Source organism: Monodon monoceros, unplaced genomic scaffold (assembly GCF_005190385.1).
Source record: "Monodon monoceros isolate NGI ecotype Baffin Bay Population unplaced genomic scaffold, NGI_Narwhal_1 Super_Scaffold_3, whole genome shotgun sequence".
Classification (NCBI taxonomy): Eukaryota; Metazoa; Chordata; class Mammalia; order Artiodactyla; family Monodontidae; genus Monodon; species Monodon monoceros.
The window spans coordinates 24,591,933-24,618,472 of NW_021703780.1; the positions used below are offsets into that span (position 1 = coordinate 24,591,933).

Genomic DNA, 26,540 nt, shown 5'->3' on the forward strand with positions numbered 1-26,540 from the left:
GGGCTGGAGGGAGGGAAAAATGGGTGTAACTGCTTAATGGTTATGGAGTTTCCTTTTAGAGTAATCAAAATATTCTGGAGCTGGATACTGATGAAGGTTGCACATATTGTGAAGGTAAAAATACCACAGAATTGGACAGTTTATTTTTTTCTTTAAATAAAATTCTAATGGATATGAAAATTAAATACACTTTGATTACATTCCTTCCTAATTTTGATTGAACTCAGATTTGAGACATCATTTCAGTAATTATATATCTTTCTCATCTTAGTAATAACATCTTTCCCATTTTGCATTCTGCCTTTGAGATTTCTGTCTTCAAGAAACTGTAAAATCAGAGTCTAAAAAGGCCTGAAACTGTTCATGATTTTTGGTTCCCTTTAAGTTAAAACAACAATAAGAATTGGACACTTTAAAATGACTAAAATGATGAATTTTATGTGTATTTTACCACTACTGGAAAAATTTTAAAACTAAATCAAATAAATGTTCAAATACTTGTGAAATAATAATACTACAGTATTACACTACATAGTTTCAAACATAAGTTCATGAGTTTAAAAATAGAGAAAACATATCATGACCCAAAAGAGAAAACTCCAGAATGCCACAGATGAATAATCCTCAAAGGACAGCTAAAACCGTGATGTCTGCCTTCCTAGAAAGCAGCAGCCTGTCATTTGCGGGTATTCCTCATTCTCACTTCAGAAGCTTTTAAGACTTCTTCCAAATCTTTATTTCTTCACATTCTTTCTTGTCCTATGTGTGGCTTCTCTCTTTTAATTCATTGTGACTTTTAAAATATTTTTATTTCCACTGCATTTTATTACTTGTGTTGCATTAATTGCTTATGTTTATTCTATAATTGTTAATTTTAAACTGTGTGCTTTTTTCACTCTAAAACAGAAATTGATATTTTCATAAACGTAACATATTTTTCTCTTGGACTAAAATTTCTGAAAAATTTCCTTACTCCACATTCTTAATTAACTTTCTGAAGAAGTCTGGTGCAGGAATTACACACTTTATGTGATTTTCAAGATTATGTCTTAGTGATCAGATTTTTCTCCTTATATTCAGCTGTATTTTCTTTACCTCATTTTAACCATATTTTTTGTTTTCTCACCCCCACTTGGATAATTAATTGTCACTTTCCTAGAGAAACCAATCAAATATTTGATCATTCCTTGCACTTCCTCCTCTAGGCTAAATTGTATTTCCCATTGGATTTTCTAAGGGTCTTTTATCACCAGATATCAGATTGTGATCCGTAGGCAGGATATCAGAGAGCTTGGGATATGATAGGTCACAGAAGGGATCAGTCTCCAGGTCAGAATTGATGCCAGAGTAAAGTTAAAGCCTCTTGGTTAGGTAAATGGGTGATCGTGTGAGACCCCTTCAAGCGGTTGGTGAAAGGGGAAAAGAGCTGGGACTTAGAATATAATCCTGGTTTCCAGAATCCAGGGTTATTGTTTTCCTTGGAGGTGTTGCTGGGGCTCTCTTAAGTGCAGGGAAAATGTCAGGAGAACCTACAGTAGGGGACCAAAGAATGAAGGGGGTGCAGAATTTCAGAGAAGAAAATTAGGGGGGTATAGATAAGGCACTTGTTCATGTTATAGAAGGAGAGACATCCAGAAGTGTAGTCCAGAGAGATTCTAACCTGTCCCAGAGACATCTTCAGAGAGCGGAGGCTTAGAGAAGAGGAAATGGCCCAGTACTCATTTCCATAGCAACTCACTGCCCGAACCCATTCTCAGTTGACACAAAGATGACTCCTTCACGACACCATCCTTGGCAACACTCAGGACCCATACTGTCCTGTCCCTAACCTCCACTTCTTGTAACCACCTTCCTGAGATGAGCCCCTCCTGGCCCATCGCAGTGAGGAGGCCGTCAGATCACTGTAGGAAGTCTGGCTGCGTGACCGTCTGTGGGCTACACGCTCATTTCCCTCAGAAAGGATCAGTTCTGAGTGAGCTGTATTTGGATCCAATGTCTCATTCACTGCAGAGAAAGAAAATCCATTCTGATAATAATCAATACAGGAATATTTAAAAATATCAATTTCATGATATTAACATCCAAACAGGAAAACAAAAGTTACAATGACTTAAGAAATTTAAAGTGGAAGAACTTTCTAGGGCACACAAAACAGCCTATCAATACATGAGAAGTCCTTCACTGGCAGAGCAGGAATAGCCAATAAGCAAGTCACCATATTTGTAATGATCTTAGTGAAATGTTCATGCCAACAGAATCCCAGTTAAGTCTCAGCTCTCAACTTCAAAGTGAGGATGGCTTTGCCACTTTTTTTCTTCCTTTCCCTTAACTAAATCACTTGGGAATGTGCACTGGGAGATTAAATTATTGTCTTTTAATTCTTTTGCTTCTATTATCACTGTAAACTGAGCTCTTTCAGCACCGATCCTCAACTACATGAATGTAAGCCATCAACCTCATGTTTCATGAATTATTGACTATCCCCTGAATGTCTCTGTGCTTCAGTGCCTGCTGTAAAGAGAGGTTAGGGAAAGTGTACAGTAAGGCTCCCATCACAAAGTGTGCTCCACGCTGTTTCTGTTTTCCTAACTTACCTTTTCTACAGCTCTTCCTCCAGATCAAGCCTACAGCCCCAACAAGAGGAAGCAATCCCAAAATAAGCAGTATCTTCCATGAAAAAGTCATCCCAGGCTCTAAAATGGAAACCCCAGAATCACATTAAATCATGAAACTGGGAAATTTTCAAGATCGTTCTTTTCATCTGAGAGCTCCTAGACTGGAGAGGAAGGTGAGAATTAGTCCTGTCAAGAAGAAAGTGGGTCTGCTTCTCCCCGCTCTGCAGAGGCTGAGGAGAGGCTAGGGGTTTATGCTAGCTTTCTTGTTTGCTCCTCTCAGAAATACACACACACACACACACACACACACACACACACACACACACACAGAGTTCTCACCCTTCTCTTTTCCAATTATACCACCACAATCACTGGAATAATGAGGGCAGCAAAAGGATAAATTTACTGAGTCCACAGCCATGAAGACGGTGTTAAGGAAAATTAATTTCTAATCCAGAAGAAAACCCATCATGAGGGGGAAAAAATGATGTCATTGTTTTCACATTAGAAGAAAAGAGATTATAGATATAGTGATGATAGAGTCAATTCTTGGAATTCAGTAGATAATAATGTAACCATATAACCTTAGGGCTTTAGTTGGGAATTTCAGGAAGAAACTCTAAAGAGTAGAATCTCTAGGTGTCCTGAAGACCAGCTTTGCAAGAGATAGCAAGAGACTTCATCAGAAAGAAAACATAAAAAACAAAAAATAGAAAAGCAATAAAATGAGTAAGTTTGTGTTGGTCTTCATATTAATTTCCCAAAGCTGAGAGGAGCACATGGAATCACTAACCTGAAGGAGAAAAAGTTGTCATTTTCTCCTCACCAAGAAGGGGGTTGCTGATGGAGCAGGTCACATTCACAACAGAGCTGTTTTTGACCAGTAGAAATGCCTCCACATGGAACAGGCCCTGGCTGCCTTGAGTCAGGTCCTGGGAAACTGATGGTATTGTCTTTCCTTCCATGTCCCTCCATTGCACATGGGGCTGTGGGAACCACCCTTCTGAAGTGCACTTCAGCTTTGTCTCTCCATCCTTCAGTGTCTCCATGGAGATCTGAGGGGAAGAACCCAAACCTGGGAATAGAGATGAAGGAAGGCAATTTAGAGTCTCTGCAAGTGGTTACACAGTCAGTGATTGCACAGAGGGGGAAGAGAAGGGTTCAGAGACTTGGAGAAGAAAGCAAAGCTTAGGGGGGAATTATACTCCACTCAGGAACGAGACTAGCTGGAGCCTTTACTTGTCTCCTTTTGTTTGCAAATTTTTATTTTTATGCTTTGTATTCCTAAAATCATTCTGGGACAGATTAAAGGATACAATACATTTCAAATCCAATTTTTTTTCTTCTATACCTGAAACAAAGTAACTTTGACCAGGTAGGTCATGAGTCACATAGCCAGAAAGATAAAAAAGACAGAATATCCTCAAAGAACAAAATCTTATAAATACATGCGTCCAATGGCAGAAAATGATGAAGTTCATTAAAAGTTTTAACATGTGCTCTCATGGATGTTTTCTAAACATATTTATTAATTTGAATACACCATCAATGGGAGAAACAAGTAGATTTTCCTCAATTTAGGCAATGTCCTCAATGACATTTGCTAACCTTGGAAAATCAATTCTCACCCACAAACATAGGCAGTGGGAAATCATGATGCAGGGATTGATTTTGTCTTTCCTCCTCCGTCCTGCCAATACTGTCAATGTTTATGATTTTTGATTATATGGTGGATCTAGTTTAGCCTTCAAATCATCATGCTTCCTAATAACTACATATTTCCCAGAATTTTAAAAACACACTGAAATAATGAGTCCTGTGTACTTATGGAGTAAGAATCTCACATTTTACTAGGTGTATGGCCACTTTATGGAGATCCTGGGAAGGATACAAATTTACACACAAAGGATCAAATCTGGTCCTTTAGGGTTTGTGGACTTTATGTATTTATTACAGCTCCTGCATATGGGAGAGTTTACTAAAAATTTGATGAGTGAATGGACATTAAGAAAATTTCAGGTGCCAGAGAAATTTTCCATGAACTAGCAAGTTAAAGCAGTGGGAACAAATGTTGATTTCAAAACATCTATCTAGAATCCTTACCTATGATCTTCAGATCCAAATCAGCCTCCTGGTAGACACCATCTTTTTCAAAGAGGCACTGGTACTTCCCATCATCTGAAGTCCTGGCATTGTTTATCTGCAGGGTCAGCCTCCCCTCACTGATAGCATCACTCACCAATGCAGTCCTCCCTCGATACTCGGCCATTTGCTCTCCAGCCACATGGTCCCCATCCATATAGACATAAACAGCAGGATAACGGTGTGATCGCACCCACCTCACCTCCATGCTCTGTGCATCAGTCTTTGGGGACAGGGAACAGGTTAATTGTATGTCTTCTCCCACTCTGACAAGGATGGGCTGGGAAGGTCCAATCACTTTTAAGGAAGCTGTTAAATACAGCAGACAAAAAGCAATGGAAGATCCAAACTGGAGCAAATAGTGTCATCAGTAAGAACATCTTGAGTAGGGTTTAGAACCCAGGGACATGCCAGGGGAGCCCTGAGGTTCAAGGTCATCCCTTGGAGAGGTAGAGGTTTGGTGGAATCAGGATAGAGGTTGTCCCTATTCAAGGCAGAACCATCCCATTATGTGTGTCTGTCTGAAAATTATCACTAACAGAACCCACACTTGCAGCCCCTACCTATAATCTTATTCAGTTTACAGCCCAATAAGAAAATAATTTTGCAATTAAAATCAAATTAAAATTTTATCATTTTAAATTTGCACAACCTTAAACTACTTCTTAATCTGTGTATGTCTCAGCTTCTTATACCATAAGACAAATATATCACTATCAAAATCATAAGTTTTTACTGGAGTTAAACAAAATAACCATATAAAGAGTTTGATGACCATGCAGTATGAGTGGAGACCTAAGATTATAAGACTTGAGGTCATTGGAGCCAATCCCACTCTAGACCTTGATAATGGGAAGGGAACAAAACTGAGTCAGGTGGCTTTTTAGTAATGAAATGTGAAGAAACCTTCCCTAGTTTGTTTTATAATACCTTATAAGTCAGATCCACCACCGTATTTCAGTTTCCCCAGCTCCCACATATGTGGGGCACTAAACACACAGCAGTCAATGTTCTCAGGTGATCTTGAGAAATGTTATAAGATCAAGAATTGGGGAGATTGGGAAAATACGAAGCACAAAGCAAGAATGAATACATAAAAATGAGTCTAATTCCCCCATTATGAAGAATGGAGATTTTCTCTGAGGGCTTTCCTGGCTTTTCCTGGACCCAACTTGCAGTTCTCATCAGGTCCTGGCCATGTTGATTATGCTCTATACTATATTTAGAGTCATCCTTTTCCATCAAATGGTAGAACGTTTTTACCATTCTAATGCTGAAGTGTAATGATCATTTATAAAGAAATACAAGCATAAATTTGTAAACTGTCTGGACGGGGAGTCAATGATCAAAGGCAAAATGTCTTCATTATGTATTTAGCCAAAATATTCTAGGTACTTCTCTAGAGAGGAAACTCGTTGCCAACATAATTTTAATTTTCAGATTATTTCATTCTATTCTTGCTAAAATTTGACTCCCAGTTATATCCAGCATGTTGTTTGCTTTGTTCTTCAATTTTACCTAAAACATATTATCTCTACTTCATATGTATCTGTTTAAATATAAAGACAAAAGTAGGAATCAGAAGAAAAAAAAAAACTAGTAGTTAGTTTGCTGCTATTTCTCCATCCATGTATCTTATAGTAATAAAGCAGACTGTTTCCTCATCTCTGTTACCCATATGAGGTTTTTTTTCTACTCCTGTCCATGACCTGTGGTGCAAATCAACTCTCAAACTGAATTACTCTTCCAGAGATTGGTAATTAAGAGCTAAAATTGACTGTTTCCCAACTGTAAAATGATGATAAATCTATTCACCTTTAAATTATTGTAAGAAAAGAAAATAATTCCTGAAAAGCACTTAGCATCGTCCCAGGCATGTTATTACCATTTCAAAAACTTAGTCATTATCTGTATTACCAACAACATTATTTGCCAGAGAAGGGAACTAGGATTTCAGTCTCAGGACTTCTAAGGAAATCTCGGTTCACCAGCAGCCTCTGAGCTCTAATTCACAAGCTCTAAAAACATGGAGGTAGCTGTGAATCTCCTACTCTACTCTCTATTAGGAGCTCACCCTCAAAGCTCCTGAGGGCACAGCCCTCCTCCTGACAGGGAACCCACGGAAGCTTTGTCTTTTCATATTGTTTCAATGTGGGCCCAGAAGGTGTGCACAACTTAGAAACAACAGGACATCAGATTGTATTTTGTGTGCTAGGTGTCCAATGGGCATGTCAATTTGGTTCAGATAACTTAGAGAAATGAGTCTTCACTTAAATTTTTCTTAAGGGACAGAGACATGGGTCAACCTGCCCAAACACTGGCTTGGCTTTCTGATCTGTAACTAACAAGCTCTGCCAGCCAAGGTTTCTGACCTATCACAAGCAGATGTCACCTGGGTGGGAGGGTATCCGACTTGGAAGGTAAGACTCGCAGATGTGCACTCTCTTCAAACTGTGGAGTTACCTTTGACCATCCCAAGGCCCTTTCCTTTATCTTTATGGTCCAAAGGGGTCCAAAGTGTCACACTAGACTCTGACAGGGATTGGGGTGTGTTCGCCACCCTAATTTTCCTCAAAAACTCCTACCTGGGCCGAAAAGTGTGCTTAAACTCACCTAACATGTGCACAGGCACGCACCCACATAAGCATATATTCCTGTAACAGGTGACTTGAGGGAAAGCAGAGTACTGATGGAAGGAGAAAACGAGCAGGTAGGGGGCAGGTTGGTTGTCATGGGCTGGGAGGAGAGGTCACAGAAATGAGGAACAGGAGGAAGATGATAAGGCAACAAAGGAGAAACTGAAAGAGGTTCAAAAATCAGTTGGTTACTGTTTAAACCACTTATCTTAGGTACAGTAAAATCATACCTGCAGTCCAACTATTAAGGAAAGAAATAAAAAGGAAAATGATAACCCCAAGCACAGGGTCCCAGGCTGCATCTAAGAAAGTCACAGCTCCCTCCCGACAGTGATGAGGTCAGGCTTACTGGGGTGAAGAGCAGGTACAGAAACCGTAGCAGGGCCAGAGGTTGCAGGTGGTGGGTGAGGACCGCCAGTTATCGTGATGGCACTGCTTCCTTGCACTAGAAACTCACACTAAGGCCTCCAGAGCTGGGCCAGCTGTCCTTTGCCTTGCCCTACACACTCCCTTTCCTCCCACCCAGAAGGACAGAGCTTAGGTCTGCACCCATTTTAGGCATCCATCTGAGGCTCATTGGGGTCCCATGAACACTGAAAGTGGCAGGTTACAAGGTGCAAAGGTGCCTTCAGGAAGCTGCACTTTGCTGGTCCCTCTACTACTAAATGTGAGACTTGGGAAGGTCGTGCCTCAGTTTCTCATCTGGATCACGAGGTGTCACCTTCTCTGTGCACGCTTTGTCCAAGGAGCACCACCCTCCCCTGGAGAGGGCAGAGGCTCGTGTATACTTGTGAGAGCCACCACCTCTACTTACCCAGCTCTGTCTGGAGTTTTTCTGGAAAAAGAATGAAAATAACATATCAAGGAATTTGATCTAAGGGAAAGGAGAGAAAATATTTCCCCCAAAAAACCCCCAAAGTTCTACATCTTATGGAAACACTTGATTCATAAGAAAAATAAAATGTAAAAAAATAATGATTTTTCCCCATCCACCTCCTGGTGGTCCAGCTGTTTTTCCCTTTCTCTGCACAACAAAAATGCTCTCATTTCTACCACCCCATGATTCTGCTTGTTTCTGCTTATATTTAACATATCGATATTTAACTATTTCATAAAAATAATAATATTCTTTTTATAAATGCATGAAAAGTATAAAAATATATGGACATAGACAATTATCACCCATAATTACAAACTGAGAGATATATAAATATATATGTATATGTTTTGCAATTATGTATATATATGTATTGTTCCTTTTAACATTAACATATAATATTTATTTTAACTTTTTTCCTGTATCCATTTATATGAATAACTATGTACTTATTTCTTTATATCTAAATGTAGAGGGTGTCCCAAAAGTCTTAGTGAAATTTTAAGTTATTTAAAGCCAATAATCTTTCCATGATTGGAAATATCTATTTATAGATAGATAGATGATAGATAGATAGATAGATAGATAGATAGATAGATGTAATCTTTATCATTTAAGTAGTCCATCAGGGGGATATTTTCAACCATTAAAATTATTTGAAAATACCATTTTTCATCAATGCTATAAGTAACATAAGACACTTAACACTCCACTGCTGTATTGGGTTTTTGGCTGTTGTTTTTGTTGCTATTTATAAATGAGGCTATAATAAAGATGCTGCTATGTAAGCAGCTGTCTCCATCTCTGATTGTGTTCAGATGATAAGCTCCTAGAAGTAACTGGCACAAATACAGCACAAGAAAACACTTCAGTTGAAAGAATATAGTTGTATTTCCTTTACAATGTAAAACATACTTGTGAGTAAAGAAAATTAATAAAGAAAGAAGAAAAGGCAGAATCTGAAAGAAACTGGAATGCCATTAACAATAGCTATATAGTATATATATTTCCAGCCATAAATGTTTTATAGTTTTTAATGCATATTACAAAATATTAGATATTCTTCTTGATTAAAAAATATTAAGTGCTATGGAACAGTCCCTGCAACCTTTCCTGCTAATCAGAGCATCTTGGTCCTAGAGGCAGAGCACTGACCTGGGATGGAGATGTCTGAGCCCCTCTCCTCAGTGAGTGTGGGGCTGTGGATAAAGCAGGACACAATCTCTGTAGAGACATTCCTGACCACAAGGGTGCTTTCTACATAGAACAAGCCATCTTCATCTTGGATGCTATGCTTAGACATAGTCAGCAACTTTTCTCCCCTGATGTCTTGCCAAGAAATCTGAGGTTCTGGGAACCAGCCTTTTGCAGTGCACACAAGCTGGAGTCCACTTTCCACAGATCCATCCATGTGGATGTAAGGGTCAGACCCCAGACCTGTGGTGGAAAGACACAGCCCTGAGTCCCAAAGCCCATGGAGGCACAAATCACAGAGGCTGGGAGTCCAATGACATTGCATAGGGAGAGAGCAGAAGTTCAAGGTTCTGGGGAGCAAAAGATGGCCCAAAGTCCTCTTCACATTCAAACTGGAGTTCACATACACTTTATTTATACCCCACTCTGGATCCTTAAATTTTAGCACATGAGCAGTATTTTTATTCAGACCCAGACATGAAAATAAGAGAAAGGGACATAATAACATTTTGCTTGTGTCTCTAGCACGGCAAACTAAGATGTGTTAAAATTTACTCACGAACTCCCTCACGCCACAGACTCTGCCTGTTTCATCTTAATATTATTGTGTCAGGCACTTTGACTTGTTGGATAATATCTTGACTCCAATTAAATAGAATACTTGGGCTTCCCTGGTGGCGCAGTGGTTGAGAGTCCGCCTGCCGATGCAGCGGACGCGGGTTCGTGCCCCGGTCCGGGAGGATCCCACATGCCGCGGAGCGGCTGGGCCCGTGAGCCGTGGCCGCTGAGCCTGCGCGTCCGGAGCCTGTGCTCCGCGGCGGGAGAGGCCACAGCGGTGAGAGGCCCGCATACCGCAAAAAAAAAAAAAAAACAAACAAAATAAATAGAATACTTAATATAAAGTGAGACATCATTTCCAGGGAGAATATTCTTCTCATTTCTTTTGTTGGTGGTTGTGAACTTGGGGTGCAAACAGATAATCTGGGTCATGTAAAATGGGAAGCTTCATGTTGAGTTTCTGTATCTAAATATTCCATTCCATGGGAAAATGTTGTCAAGACATCCCAGTTTTATATAATCCTGAAATTCTTTCTCTATTCAACACAACTCTCAAACCCAAACGAAGAGGATTCTATTTTCCATAGATGGTAGTTCTGTCTCTATCACTTGCTGGGGACAGAGACACATTTTCTTCACCTAGAGGCTTAGAAAATGCATGGTTTCTTTTCAAATGTCCCTGATAGTGAAATGCCTTAGTACGTGCCCTCCCCACTCCACATCTCAGAAGTATGTGGATTCTTTCATCCATCTTGAATCAACTTGAACATAATAACATTAATAATCATACATAGGTGTTGAGACAAAATGTGTTAGGGAACAGAAAGAGGTCACATCAGCCAGAGATGTTAACATCTCCAGAGAACTATTTCCCTGATAAGGCAAGTGGATTTGCCTGATTTTCTCTTTAGCACATGGAGGAGTTATTCCTGCCAGGGAACCATACGATAGTTTACTTTTCAGATATTTGTTTCTCCACAGAGACATCCTTTCTTCAGTCGTTCCCTTCTTCTGACCCTGTCCTACTTTGCTAACACAAAAACATCATGCAGACCCTTGTCACTCACAATGGGTATGTCCCCAAAGCATCTGTGAACCCCCAATTCACTGAACACTAGTATACAGTAATCTCCATAAAAGCACCATGTTCTTAATGTCTTAGTCTCATCACTAACTTTCTAACTTGAGGTGGCGTTACACAAAGAAACAATGTGTTCACATCTCAGTGACTGTGTACTTGAGGCTGAGTAGAGAACATGGATGCAGGGCAGTCCGCTAGGGTCGTTCACCCAGCAATTGACTTGCCCTTGTGCACTAGCCTATATGGCACAAATTCTTGCCTCAGCAAAACTGCTAGTGACTACATGTCATCAATGTTAAATAATCCTCAAGAATAGTCAAAACTGTGTAAGTTAAATTTGGGGGAATTGTTTGTGAGTTCACTTTAAAGATTTCAGAACCACCTGCCTCCAAATGAATCAGGATAGAGGACTGGACAGGAGCAATTGCCTTGATGATTCAAAGGGAATTCTTCAATTGGAACCAAGCTTAACACAAATTAATACACTTCTTCTGAGCCCCTATGTCTTTTCTGAGATACTCACCTGCTACGTTGAGCAGCAAGCTTGTTTCTCCACAATAGTTTCCCTCTTGGAAACGGCACCAGTACTGCCCATGATCAGATGGCCGGATGTTGTGTATCTTCAGAGCCACACTTCCCTCAGTAACGTTGTCCTCTATCCACTCTACCCGGCCTCTGTACTCCTCCATCTGCATCTCAGTCACCTCAGCTCCATCCCGATACAAAAACACAGGTGTGCTGAGCTCTGAGTGGTACCACCTCACCTCCATGTGCATCGTGGTTCTCTTAGGGAGGAGCTGACAGGTTAGTAGGGCATCTTCCCCGACCATGACCAGGGTAGGATGGGCAGAACCAATCACTCTAAAGTCATCTACAAAAGAGTGACAAAGAGAAACCGGGAAATGCCAACCGGAGGATCAATATGATTGTTTTGGGATGTCTACTCTATGAAAATGGAGGCACCTGGAGGAGGGAAAGTTTTATTTGCAATGTTTTAGAGAAACCCAGCATTATGATTTGCATCTTTGGTTGTACAGAGACAATCTTGTGTACCGAAAATAACACGCAGTTCAAAAATTTTAGTGTGATGGACTTCCTTGGTGGCACAGTGGTTGAGAGTCCGCCTGCCGATGCAGGGGACACGGGTTCGTGCCCCGGTCTGGGAAGATCCCACATGCCGTGGAGCAGCTAGGCCCATGAGCCATGACCACTGAGCCTGTGTGTCCGGAGCCTGTGCTCCGCAACGGGAGAGGCCACAACAGTGAGAGGCCTGAGTGCCGCAAAAAAAAAAAAAAATTTAGTGTGCGTGCTAAATCTATTACTTACCAGCTGTGTTATTCAGGGGCAAATCCATTATTCTCGATGAGATTTTAAGATTTGCAATCTCAATTTATTCATCTTTAAGATTTTAAAACCACCGTCTCTGGGTTGCTTTTATTCTCAAATAAGTTAATGTGTAAATTGATTTTTTTTTTATTGGGAACTTTATTAGTTAGTGATTTATTTTATATTTTACAGTGATTTATTTTCTAGTTAGTAATTTCACTTTGGTGACTGACATTGTAATCACTTTTCCTAAAATTTAGATAATAGATTTATTCAATAGATTTTTCAGCTTTTCAGAATTGTTTTTGTCTTGTCCTATGTAACGAACTGGGTTTGTTTTGCTTTGTTTTGTTTCTTTTTGTTTTTGTCTAGACTGGGCAAGACTCCAGCTACTGGGGCTATGTAAAATGCAGTTTTTGCAAGGACATTTTGTGGTGGATTAAGGGTAGTGATTAGTGAAGTAAGTCAGAAAGAGAAAAACAAATATCGTATATTAATACATATATGTGGAATCTAGAAAAATGGTACAGATGAACCTATTTGCAGGGAAGGAATAGAGACGCAGATGTAGAGAATGGACATGTGGACACAGGGGGGAAGGATAGGGTGGGACAAACTGGAGATTAGGATTGAAATATATACACTACCATGTATAAAGTAGATAGCTAGTGGGAGCCTGCTGTATAGCACAGGGAGCTCAGCTCCATGCTCTGTGATGACCTAGATGGGTGGGATGGAGGGGAGGGGGGGAGGGAGGTCCAAGAGGGAGGGTATATATATATATATATATATATATATATATATATATATAGCTGATTCACTTCGTTATACAGCACAAACTAACACAACATTGTACAGCAACTATACTCTATGTAAAAAAAAAAAAAGAAAGAAAAATAAAAGGCAGTGATTAGTATAAAGAGTTCAAGCCTTCCAATAAAATTTTAAGTCATGTTTGACGTCTTCTTTATCTGCAAATTGAAGAGCTGTTTAATAATTCTGTATGTTCCTATGCTTAATAATTTCATATGTCATGTATATTATGTTTTTTCTCATCCTAAAATGCTCCAGGGCCATTTGCACTTCGTGCAGATCCAACCCTCCTAAGAAGGAACTTCATCTCGTTTAGCTGATGCTCAACATCAAGTAGATGGTGCTCAAAAGGTCACTATGGAACATAGATAGACATCTGCTTGCATTGTGTTGATGGAATCCGAGTATAAAGCTAGAACTGAAGTCATACCATTTGGGTGACTTCTTTTACAGGTTAGGAAGTTGCATCCCATAGCAGGGAGGGAAGCCTCACCACATCATATAGTTTCTGACAGCCTCAGTCTGGAGCCTGTGCCTTCTGATGTCCTATCCAATGTTTTTTCCCACCTTGCAATCCTGCATTTTCCTTGGGGCTCTGATATTACCCACTGACATTGAATTTTCACAATCCCTTTTCAAGGTACAATATTTTGACCAACAAAATTCAGCTACTGAGATTTCCAATCCCATTTCTTAGAAGTCTCCTTCTAGTTCCTTATTTCCAAGTACTTTTATGCTGTTTAATTTATGGTAGGAAGCAGCCACTTTTTTCTCACCCTGGAAGTGTTGTCCTAAATAGAAGCAGGAGAATGGATGACTTACCATGTTCCAGGTACTGATTCAAGTGTTTTCTGTGTACAGCCTGATTTAATCTTAAAGGCTGTGCTAAGCTATGAGATGTAGGTAGGTTGTTATTCTTATCATAAAGATGAGAAAACTAAGGCAGAAGGTATTCAAGTAACTTTCCAAAGGTAACACAGTTGGAGGTGGAGGAGCCCTTTTTATAACACAGGTGCTTTGACCCCTGAATCCCCACTCTTAATATTGTACTAGCCCTTTTGAATTTAGAACTCTGCACCCAGACTGGACCTCTGAGACACTCGAATATGCAGTAAAGGGAAGAAGAGCATCCTACCTGACTGCTTCATGCTGAGCAGTACAAAGAAAAAGGAGGCAACTACACCAGACAGACTGTACCCTGGAAAATCCACCATCTTCCCTGGAACAAACACAAGAGAAAATATGACTGTACCTAAATGAGGCTGTAATACAGCAAGCACTTCTGTGGTTTCCAGTGGTTACGTAGACATAAAGAAAAATCAACATCAACACCTTCCACAATCAAATGATGAAATGGGCTTGGTTCCCTTTCTCTGCATTTATCGATCATTTCCAAACTCTTACTTACTGTGTTGTACTTTAACCTATTTGGGGTCCCCGAGGGAAGATTTCTGATTTAAATGAAAATGACTTCTGGGCCAAAGGGACAATAATATTTAGATAATTTTTTAAAATCTCCTTAGATCCATTTATTCTGAGCATGCAGAATTTCAGAGACCTCCTTCAAGTCCCTCCTGCAAAGTCCTTCATCTCTACGGTCTCCAAGATGTAAAGGAAAGAGCAGAAAGGCTCTGCATCCTCATGCTATAGCCAGGAAGCCATTACTAGGGCCTCGGGAGGACCCAGGGACAGGGGATGCCTTGGAAAGGAAAGGAAAGAATAGTGGAAATGGTGATACAGAAGAAGACTGGCAAAGAAATGACTTGAATGACCTTTCAGTATCATCTAGAAGACATATAGAAATGAATTTTTAAAAATAGCCCAACTGGCAGAGATGGGCAAACCCAACATGCCCATTGTACCAGCATTACAAAAATACTTCTACACAGGGCTTCCCTGGTGGCGCAGTGGTTGAGAGTCTGCCTGCCGATGCACAGGACACGAGTTCGTGCCCCAATCCAGGAAGATCCCACATGCCACGGAGCGGCTGGGCCCGTGAGCCATGGCCGCTGAGCCTGTGCGTCTGGAGCCTGTGCTATGCAACAAGAGAGGCCACAACAGTGAGAGGCCCGCGTACCACAAAAAAAAAAAAAAAAAAATGCTTCTACACAGATTTTAAAAAGTTTTAAAACTACCAGGAAAAAAAAATAGAATGCTAACTTTAGTTTTGGAAAATGAAAAATTCAGAGTGAAAGACGTCTAAGACTTATTCTATCTGCTGTGTCAAGTGTTTTATGGAAAGAAAAACTTGCTTCGCACCAAATAGAAGAACCTGCACAGGAGCAATGATAAGTTACTGCTTCTATCACCCCATAAACTAATGTCAATACGATTTTATAGAGCGGGGCGGTGGGGGGAACAACAGTCATCTGAAATGGGGATGATGAACCATGTGGTTCAGGAGATTATTTTTACTCCTTTATGACTATTTACTTTCTAAAGTGATGCATACTTTCATCTAAAATATCTCTAGGAAAAGTGATACAAACCCAGTCACAAAGCCACAATACCTGAAAGAGTGCTCAAATATTTATGGAAAATTAGACTGAGCATTAGAAGACAGCACGGAACAGTACTAGTTTGCCACTTGAAATAGATGAGTCATGTCCCCTCAGATGAAAGGAAATTGCCTTCTTGACTCCTTGACTCCTCCTGTGAAAAGCAGAAACATGTTATTCCACCAAGTAAAAGCAAAGAAAACCCACAAAGACCGTGCTAAGCTTCACTGCCCTTTCCTGTGAGAAAGAAGGACTCACACTTGCTACAAACCAGTTTATAGGTTTGTGTTCCTTTAGGCTGTTTATGTGAAAGCCAAGGGGAAACCTACAAATGCCCTCTAGAAAAAAAGCTGTCCAAATCATTGAAGCTTTTGAAGAAATTGTGAAAATGCATCTTAACCTTCAGTGATGCTCATAAAGAGATTTGTGAGAGAGTATAAACAGGGTGAATAAATGCCTTAGACCAGGGTTCTCAACGGGCATGGAGATGGTTTTGCCCTTGAAGGACATTTGGCCAATGTCTGCAGACATGTTTGTTTGTCACACCTCAGGGGAGGGGACGCCCAATGGGTATTAGCCAGGGATGTTGCTAAACATCCTACAATGCACAGGAAAGCCCCTACAGCAAAGAATTACACAGTCCAAAATGTCAATAATGCCAAGGAAAAGCATTGCCATAGGCCATCAGCTGTCAGCGTGCTGAAAATCTTCGGCACTTTTTTCTGTAAATAAATAACTGGACTCACATTGTAAGTGTTAAATCAAAACATTTTAATCATAAGCTTTTGACATCTCCACGTTACGACTTGAATGTAAGCCAAGAATCTTCTGAAACCGCCATTGATATTAAATATGGTAAACTTTGATATTGTCAAGTGATATGACCTGATATGCATGTGTTCCATCAAATTCTCAAAAATCCATGTTTCATTTAGTTTTCTGGATAAAGTGCAACTGTTAAAATGAGGTGATAAGTGGTGGTATTTAGGCATTGGGTAAATAACATTCCAGATTTCAAGGTCTATGCATGTTCTATTAAAATTCATGCCAGGGCTTCCCTGGTGGCGCAGTGGTTGAGAGTCTGCCTGCCGATGCAGGGGACACGGGTTCGTGCCCCGGTCCGGGAAAATCCCACATGCCGCGGAGCGGCTGGGCCCGTGAGCCATGGCCGCTGAGCCTGCGCGTCCGGAGCCTGTGCTCCGCAACGGGAGAGGCCACAACAGTGAGAGGCCCGCGTACCGCAAAAAAAATAAAAATAAAAAAAAATAAAATTCATGCCAAAGAAAATTACAAGTTTCTACATGTCATGGGTTGTTAGAGGATTTTTTTTCAGTAAAAAACCTCAAAGGTTAAATTCTCAAAATGCCAAGTAACCATAGTAATTAACTGGTGATAATGAATTAAATCAGTTCATGAAGTTTGAAACTTATTTACCTACATACACTTGAACAACAGATCCCCATTTTATAGAGAGAAAGCAAAGTAACATGAGATTTCTTGGAGCCAAGGTGACTTGGTATTTACTTCCGTGACCTTGAGAATCTCACTCTATTTCCTTGAACCTCTCCTTTCTCTCCTCTCTGAAGGAGACAATCATTCCTAAAATTTTTCCAGCTGTATCATTGCCATGTGACAGACAAGGAAGCAAGGCTCAGAGGCACAAGCACAACATCCGACATGACAACGGAGTCATGTGATCCTGGTTTTCTGAGGTTTAATCTAGAGCCCTTTCCTTACCCAGCCTGCTTCACAGCAACATTGTGAGGCTCGAATACACTATGGCAGCACTTTGAAAAATGTAAAATGGAGTTGAGTATAAAATAGAAGTAGGGGGACTTCCCTGGTGGTGGAGTGGTTAAGAATCTGCCTGCCAATGCAGGGAACACGGGTTAGAGCCCTGGTCCGGGAAGATCCCACATGCCGCAGAGCAACTAAGCCCATGCGCCACAACTACTGAGCCCACGTGCCACAACTACTGAAGCCTGTGCTCTAGAGCCCACATACCACAACTACTAAGCCCATGTGCTGCAACTACTGAAGCCCGCGCGCCTAGAGCCCATGCTCCACAACAAGAGAAGCCACCGCAGTGAGAAGCCCGTGCACCACAACGAAGAGTAGCCCCCGCTTGCCGCTACTAGAGGGAAGCCCATGCACAGCAACGAAGACCCAACGCAACCAATATTAATTAATTAATTTAAAAAATACAAGTAGGTGATATGACGACAAGGGGCAGAGGGCCCCTGACAGGTGTCTCTATGTCCTGCTTCATCATCTTAGCCAACTTCCCTTTCCTCCCCAAGCTGTCCTCTACCAGAGAGTCTCCAAACCACTCACGTGTCCCCCTCTTTGCTTGGGGGAGAAACCTGGGGCTGCTGGGGCTTCTCCTCACTGCATCTCAGCTGTACCCTGCATCAAGAGAGCAGATGTCCAAAGACAGGTCAGAGCTTGAAGGGCTGACTGGAGCAAGAATTGAGGGACAGGCAGATGGGGTGGAGGCAGCCCCCGTCCCCCAGGGCATTGGGTGGAGGAGGATTTAAGCCATCTCACCCAAACTGAAGGAAGAGCCCAATCCCTGAAGATGAGATTCCAGTCAGAATTGCATGTTAACCTCCTGGCTGTAATCCTCTGGAAAGTGAAACTGAGGTGGCGAGTGAACTTTGGCTGGGTTTAGTTATGAGTTCTTTAGAGCTGCAGACCAAACCGTGACATTACACTCCTCACCCTTCCCCAGAAAGCCAGGTCCCATCGGACAGCCATCTGTGCCATCTCATCAGGTCCTCACACAGCACCTCAGGCTGGCTGTTGGTCTACAGCATCCCCTCTACCTACACACACGTCAAGGATGTCCATCTACTGCCAAGTTTCTACCAGAATACAGTGCGCATGGGGCTTAGAGTTGGAAGCACGGCTGAATACCAAATATCCTTTCCCTCTTTTTTTTTTTTTTTTTTGTGGTACGCGGACCTCCCACTGTTGTGGCTTCTCCCGTTGCGGAGCCGCTCCGCGGCATGTGGGATCTTCCCAGACCGGGGCACGAACCCGTGTCCCCTGCATCGGCAGGCGGACTCTCAACCACTGCGCCACCAGGGAAGCCCCCTTCCCCCTCTTTTTACTGATGAGAAAACAGAGGCCCAGAGAAAGGAATTACCTTCTCCTGGATCAGAGCGCCAGGCCAAGGTCTCCTCCGTGCTAGTTTATTGCTCTTTTAACTTTGGTCCTTTATCTTTGCTGGGTAATAAAGAGTTTAATTATTCTCAGACATTAAACCAAAGAAATTTAATAAGCTTCTCAACATAATGTTCAGGCACAAAAATTATAATGATGGAAGTTATAGGTACATTTTGTGTGTGTGTGTCTGTTTTGGTTTAAGTTAGATTTTCCTTTAAAGTCCTCTTAAGTCCATTTTCTTGAATCAGAGTGCAAATACCCCTGGGGGTCTGCAGATACAGGCATACTTCCTTTAATTATACTTCCCAGATATTGCATTTTTTTAAAACAAATTGAAGGTTTGTGGCAACTCTAAGTCAAGCAAGTCTATTGGCACCATTTTCCCAACAGCATCTGTTCACTTCATGTCTCATGTCACATTTTGGTAATTCTTGCAATACTTCTAACTTGTTCATTATTATTATTTTTGAATGGTGATCTGTGATCAGTGATCTTTGATGCTACTTCTACAGCTCACTGAAGGCACAAATGATGACTAGCATTTTTTAGCAATAATGTATTTTTAATTAAGATATGTACTTTTTTAGGCATAATGCTACTGTACACTTAATAGACTACAGCACAGTATAAACATAACTTTTATAAGCACTGGGAAGCCAAGAAATTTGTGTGACTTGCTTTATTGCGATACTTGCTTTATTGTGGCGGTCTGGAATCACATCAGCAGTATCTCTGAGGTATGCCTGTATATTCTCAGGAATTCAAGAGTTCTCCAGAACAATTTTTTCTTTTCTAAATTTTTATTTATTTATTTATTTTTGGCTGCATTGGGTCTTCATTTTTGCACGAGGGCTTTCTCTAGTTGCGGCGAGTGGGGGCTACTCTTCGTTGTGGTTTGCGGGCTTCTCATTGTGGTGGCTTCTCTTGCTGCTGAGCATGGGCTCTCTGTGCGTGAGCTTCAGTAGTTGTGGCACATGGGCTCAGTAGTTGTGGCTCTCGGGCTGTAGAGTGCAGGCTCAGTAGTTGTGGCTCGCAGGCTCTGGAGTGCAGGCTCCGTAGTTGTGGAGCACGGGCTTAATTGCTCCACAGCGTGTGGGAACTTCCCGGACAAGAGCTCGAACCTGTGTCGCCTGCATTGGCAGGTGGATTCTTAATCACCACGCCACCAGGGAAGTCCCTCTCCAGAACAATTTAAATTTAATTTAGGTGTTCATTTCAATGTAAAATTGAAGCATATGCAACATTATGGTGTGGTAGTGTTTAAGCTGATTCTTTTTCCTGAAGTTTCTTCTTCTCCTCTGGTATGATCAGCCCATATTTGGGCCATCTAACTTGAAACTGCTATTCTTAATGAAGAATTTTTTCCCTCCAATCTTCAGTGTAGATAAAGACCCTTCCCATTGTGGAGGATGAGGGGTTTGAAGAGGAGAAAAAAATAATTAAACATTGGTGAAAGTTCCTTTACCCTGTTTCTTTCTCTCAATGAGGGTAGAAGGGACCGTGCTCCACTTCACCTCTGATTCCCAGAATGGCAGCAGTGCCACAGACGTCTCTCTCCTACAACAGAACCAAAGAGCAGCAGCAAAGGGAAAGCTACCCAAGGCAAGAAGAATTGGGCCCTGGAAGCTTCAACTATTAGAATGAAAATTTGCTGCCTAAAATGCTGGCATGGGATGATACAGGAAGAGGAGAGCGATGGTATGGATATAACAGTCATCATCACCAACATGGGAGGGGCAGGGACGAGCAAGGGCAGTGTGACCATGACATACAGTGGGAGCCAACGCTGTAAATATGAGGAGAGCCTTCTGCACCAGTCCTGCACCACCTCCTACCTGGGGACTTAGAAATAACCCTGGGCAGAGAGCTGTTTTTAAATTATTAATTGTTGTGAAAGCCACGGAATTTTCTGGAAATTACTAGATTGACCCCTTTGCTCTAAGACATTATAGGGCTTGACATAAAAATTAGGATCAGTGGGCTTCCCTGGTGGCGCAGTGGTTGAGAGTCCGCTTGCCGATGCAGGGGACACGGGTTCGTGCCCCGGTCCGGGAGGATCCCACGTGCCGCGGAGCGGCTGGGCCCGTGAGCCATGGCCGCTGAGCCTGCGCGTCCGGAGCCTGTGCTCCGCAACGACAGAGGCCACAGCAGTGAGAGACCCGCGTACCGCAAAAAAATAATAAATAAATAAATAAATAAATTAGGATCAGTAATAGGAAAACACAGAAATTTATTTTTTCACACCCAATTTTGTGGTATGAAAATATTCTACTCATGACACATATTCTGTATCATCTTCATGGTATATGCTGTCGGAATTTTCCCAGGACCTTAGGACTTGTCTTTGCGCTTTTTTTATGGTCAGTCACATTAGCACCAACTGACCACTTAAAGAAGCTCTATTTAAAATTTTATGCATCTCTTCACAAAAGGCCCGTACATACACTTTTTCAAGGGGACCCCAGTTTTGAAATAAGAACTGTGTCCTGAATTATGCCGTGGATTATGGATATTCATTTTGTGTAGGGACATGTTGGTATGTGGAAGAGAGAGGCATGAAAACAAGACAAATGCTCCTATCAGTGAGGAAACCAGGGAGAATGAGGATTCCAGAGAAGGCAGGAGGGAGGAGGGAGGGAAAGGGTGTCATACATCAATATGGCCACCAGAAGGCAGCAGAGACATGTTCACTGTCTGCCCCTCAAAGGCTTTTGTTCAAAACCTGATTCACTTCAGACCTTTCCTCCTGCAAATGCTACTGTCCTGTATGACACACATTCATGACTCTCTCAGCTAGTAGATGACAAAAGGAGCCCTGAGCTTAGGATGCCTGAGATTTAAATTCTAGTTTTGCTATAAATTTGGGCAAGCTTCTTCTTTGGATAAGTCTGTTCATTTCTGAGGTTTCAATTTCATTAGCTTTAAAATGTGCACTACTCACATTTAAACATTTCTAAAGGGTATGTGAAAATATAACTGTGACACAAAATCCCTATGTAGGTTTCATTATTGGGAGTAGAGAGTCTTGGAAAGGCCAGAGGCTAAAACAATAGGGGAGATAAATGAAAATAAGAAAAAAAATGTCTTATTGAGAGAGGACATCAGGACTCTGGCTATGAATTCAGAGAAATTCAGGTGATCACTGTCAACTTCTGTTGGGAGACCTGGTGGAAATCTATTTTGAGAGTTGTCAGGTGGACTCACCATAAAGGTAATAATTATTTCACGGAGTCCCCTAGCAATGGGTCTTAAAGATGTACAGTTCTCTCTGTGCAAAAGAAAGAAAAAGTATCAACTCAACTCTCATATCCTGGTGGCATAGCAGTCTATCATTCTAATGTCTTCTCCGTTTGTTTTCTGACTAGAGGGGAGAAAGCACTGGCAGGGCTCTGAGATGCCCACCCAAATGCTGAGGCACGTGTCTAATGGTCCCCAAAGCACAGAGTGGGGAGGGGGGTTGATGCTCAGAGTTGGACGGTGGCCTTTCTTCATATGTATGACCACAGTGCAGTTGGCACCTCGGGAAGGGTAACGTTCTATGTCTCTCTTCTCCATCACCCTTGATGCTCTGGAACAACTGCAGATAGGAAAGTCTGACTCTCACTATTGTTTGGAAGAAGCCCGAAGCTCTAAAATCTTGTTTAAAATAACATTTCTTGGATCTGTTCCTCTCGCTAATGTGTTTTTCTGACACAGGATAAAAGATAATTAGCTTTGATAGAGAGGGATGATTCCCTTAATTGAAGGTAATATTTGAGCCTAAAATGAGGAGTTCAAGCTACCCGTAACAGGGACAGTAGGGGGAGGAAGTAGGCCCACGAGGGGGCTTAGTGTGCAGGAGGAAGCTGACCAAACAGGTGCAAGTCAGCAACCCTGACCTCTGGGAATGTTGCACCCCAAAAGGTGGTGTGTTCCCAGGTATAAACAGCCTGAAGATTAACCCAAGTCCTGAAGGGGTAGAAGCAAGTTATTCTGTGTCCGTGGCCATATTGGAGGCCCCGCTGTGATATCTCAGGTCCATAGAGATGAAAGTGATGTGGTAATAAATGCTCGGGGAAGAGCTCTGAGGACTCCTTGGTGTGTATGCCTCCCTGTCCTACCCTACCTTATCGAGTGTCACCTTGGCCTCAGTAGGGGACACAATGGACATGGAATTGTGCTTCCCTTCCGGAGATCTGCAGGGCTTAGGGCCATGACCATGTTCCTTTAAATCAAAGGGAAGCACGGCATTGCCGTCTGGCCAAAACCCAGGAGGAAAAAGAATCAGTGACAAAGTGAGATCCTACAGACTGAGGAATCATTTAAAGGAGAAGGAAGAATATAGTGATTTCTAAAGTTCCTGCCACAAAAATAGGGTAACTGTAATACTGTGATTGGCCCCAAGGACTCTCATTCAGATCCAGCTTTCTTAATAAAATCTCCCCATCTTACAGATTTTCCACCAGAAGTCAGTATAAAAATAAAAAGCAGTGGAATTCCTGCACAGCAGTGCTTAAAATACCGAAACATTTAGGGTTGGGGGACTGAGCTAAATCCTAGCTGAAGAGCTCATTGTACTGTTAGAGCCATCCCAGTCTTAGAATCCAAAAAGTGTCTGACAAACCAGTTCCTCCTCTGAAGTGTTTAAATTTTTTAAAATGTACTTTTAAATTTCAGTTTTTACTTTGAAATTTACTTTTGTGAGAAAGTTACGGAAGTGTAAACACAGTCACTAATTATCATCCATGACTTTTTGAAAGTGATAAAATTATGTAAAATTGATTCCGCTGCAGGTTTAGCCTGTAGGAGTGAAGCTCATGGGAAGAGTTGGTGAAACACACACTAACTCACTAGCAAACTAGCACAGATGCCTCAGTTTGGGAATTAGGAGGACCACAGGATGTGTCTTAATAACTGCAAAGTCCTCCCAGGACCCCAGAGAATGCACAATCACAGAGATAGCCAAGCATCTCACACCGGAAATAGGAGAACCTTCTGAATGTTGGGGAAAAGAGGGTTAAAGAAAAGCACACCAACCTAGCAAGCCTCCTGCCTTTGCACCCTTGTACCCTGCCATACTTCCTTGGTTCAAATACTGCGCTTGGCCCTCTGGCACAGTCCCAAGCAGGCTATTGCAGTTCTTCATGTGACCAGTAGATGGCATGTTTGTCCAAGAACGTGCACCAGGTTTCAAAGAGGCTAGCGACTTTCTGAGCGAGGTGGGGAGGGCTGAGAGCTGGGTCCTAAAATGTCCCAGATCCTAACTCCCAATCTCTTCCTTTCATAAATTTTGCGAAATGGGAGCAGAAATAGGAAAACTGATGCTGCTGAATCTGCTCCAGTCTCCTGGGGCTCCAGAATTCGGTGACTGAACCACCCTGTAGATACTGGTGGGGATGGGAAAAGAAGAGAAGGAGAGAAAGACACGGAAAGAGAGACTGAAGGGGAGGCAAAAGGAAAAAGGAAAGGTTTCTTGAGAGGGAGGCTGCTTCCTTATCTTACATTCACTGTTACCGTGTTTCATCATCAGGTATTCTTAAAGAAGCAACGATGAAAAAATTATAAATCCAGTTCTCAAGGGCATTTACAGTTTTAAGAGGAGAGAACATAGGCACTAAATTATAATAGTTCAGTGACGAATGAGGGAGTCAAGAAAATCTTCATGGAGGAGATGCTTCACGGGATGGAACATGCGGCATAGTTCATACTTCACTGAGAGCTGTGAGCCACAGGTGTAGGAGATGGCGGGTGTGGAGCATCTATCAGGGACACGGAGCTTTCAATATTAGAGAAATATCTACTTGTGGACACATGTGAGAATAAAGAGTATTCCAGATATTGGCAGAGAGAAAGGAAATCTACACCCTGAAGGCTATGAAAATTATTTAAACTGGAACATGGAAACAATTTGTGACTAGTTCCATGATCATGTCTAAGACGTTTAATTAACTGTATCTGGTTGTAATTTAACATAAAATTGGGTATGAGAAACAATCTTTAAAATATTCTTTAATGTTTTTGATTAATCAGGCTTTATTTCTCAAAATAATATTACTTTAAAGTTTAATATGAGCCAAGCAGATTTCCCATTGTCTCAGACTCTTTTTGACAAAGAATGAACATTGCAGCCTGGAAAGCATTTTATATGATTACACAGAAAACCCTAAGAAAGTTATTAAAATGTCTAGAATGTGTGAATTTAACGAGGGCAATATACAACAAAACAATTGTAATCTTATATGCTAGCAGCAGAATACTGCGTATAAAATTAAAAAGCAATTCCAATAGCAATAAAAACACAAAATACTGAGAGATGAATTTAACCAAAATATGTTTGCTCTCTCTACAGTGAAAACTATAAAGCTCTGATGAGAGAGATTAATGAAATCTCAAATATATGGAGAGATAGTATATGGCTGGTTGTGGAAGAATTGATATTGTTGAAACACCAGTTCTCCTCAACATAATCCTGATCAATGTTCCCAACAGGTTTGCTTTGTAGAAATAAACAATTCTAAAACTTATAATATGCAGGGTAAAAAGAAAAAGTGGTAAAGGCAAGAAGAAACATTCTACAGCAAAGATACCTAAATTATATACAAATATGAAAAGTTGTTCAACCTCCTCAGTACTAATCAGAGGATTGCAAACCAAAAACACACTGGAAAAATAATAAAAATGTCAAAACATATCAGTTGTAAGCAAGGATGCGGAACAGTGTTTCTGCCAGTATACAGCTGATGGGAGTATAAATTGATGCAGTCATTTTGGAAGTCAAAATTACATAGTAACATTGAAAATATGTACATACTGCATTATGCCTTAAATATACACCTAGAAAAACTGTTGAGAGCTCATAACAACTTTATTCATAAGAGCAAAACATTGAAAACAACTTAAGTATCTGTTAACCATTGAATGGTGAAATAACTTTATATATCTTCATATAAATTATAGCTAAATTCACAAACATAAATAAGTTTTTTAGGGCTATTGAAAGTGACCTTCACCTGGATTTTCGGAGTGGTGCATATTCGGCGTTGGCTCCCTCCTGCTGGCCACTGTGCAGGGCATTAGAGTCACTCTCGCACGGTAACCAATCACTTTCTGATAGTGTTCCGTGCTGACGGTCCCCTTAAGCAGCACAGTAATCACAATTCCCCTATGGACGTGACCACCCCCTGGAAGGGCTCAGCAGTCCCACAATCCTCACTTCTTGCCTAAATAAGATCAGCTTAGCTGAAATTAATTCCTGGTTCATGATGACTGGTTTGTAGTTGACATAATCAGAAGACATAAAAGCAGGAAACATCACCAAGGAGGAGCATGTCCACGTGGGGAGAACACTGTCTGCAGCTGCTCACATGGTCAGATTTTTTTCTCTGGTCTGGAAACCATTCAGAGATTTTTATCATAGAGAAACATTTACATCAGCGGAGGAGAAGAGTGAGGGAAAATCCAGGAACCGTTGGTGAAATCAGGCAGCTCTCCACGATAAGCCCTATGTTTGGCTCCATGGTCCAGTGACGTTATTTCTCCTGGGAACCAGTTCCAGCTTCTGCCTTCAGTTGTAGCTTCTGCTGCTCCAATTACCGATACCTGCAAAGCCCAGGCCAAAAGTCCCTTATTCTAGGGCTTCTCTGCTTGTCCTCT

The 26,540-nt window shown here is 41.4% G+C and overlaps 1 protein-coding gene across 1 annotated transcript; it reads right to left on the minus strand.

Annotated features, from left to right (window-relative positions):
- Positions 1-676: 676 nt before the first annotated feature.
- On the minus strand, positions 677-14,456 carry BTNL2 (butyrophilin like 2). Its single transcript, XM_029243271.1, has 11 exons — positions 14,378-14,456; positions 11,627-11,974; positions 9,426-9,707; positions 8,208-8,228; positions 4,719-5,066; positions 3,409-3,690; positions 2,595-2,693; positions 1,830-2,004; positions 1,661-1,691; positions 1,472-1,529; positions 677-738 (listed from the first exon to the last, which is right to left on the minus strand). The coding sequence occupies exons 1-11, from the start codon at positions 14,454-14,456 to the stop codon at positions 677-679; spliced, it is 1,785 nt and encodes a 594-aa protein (XP_029099104.1).
- Positions 14,457-26,540: the final 12,084 nt, after the last annotated feature.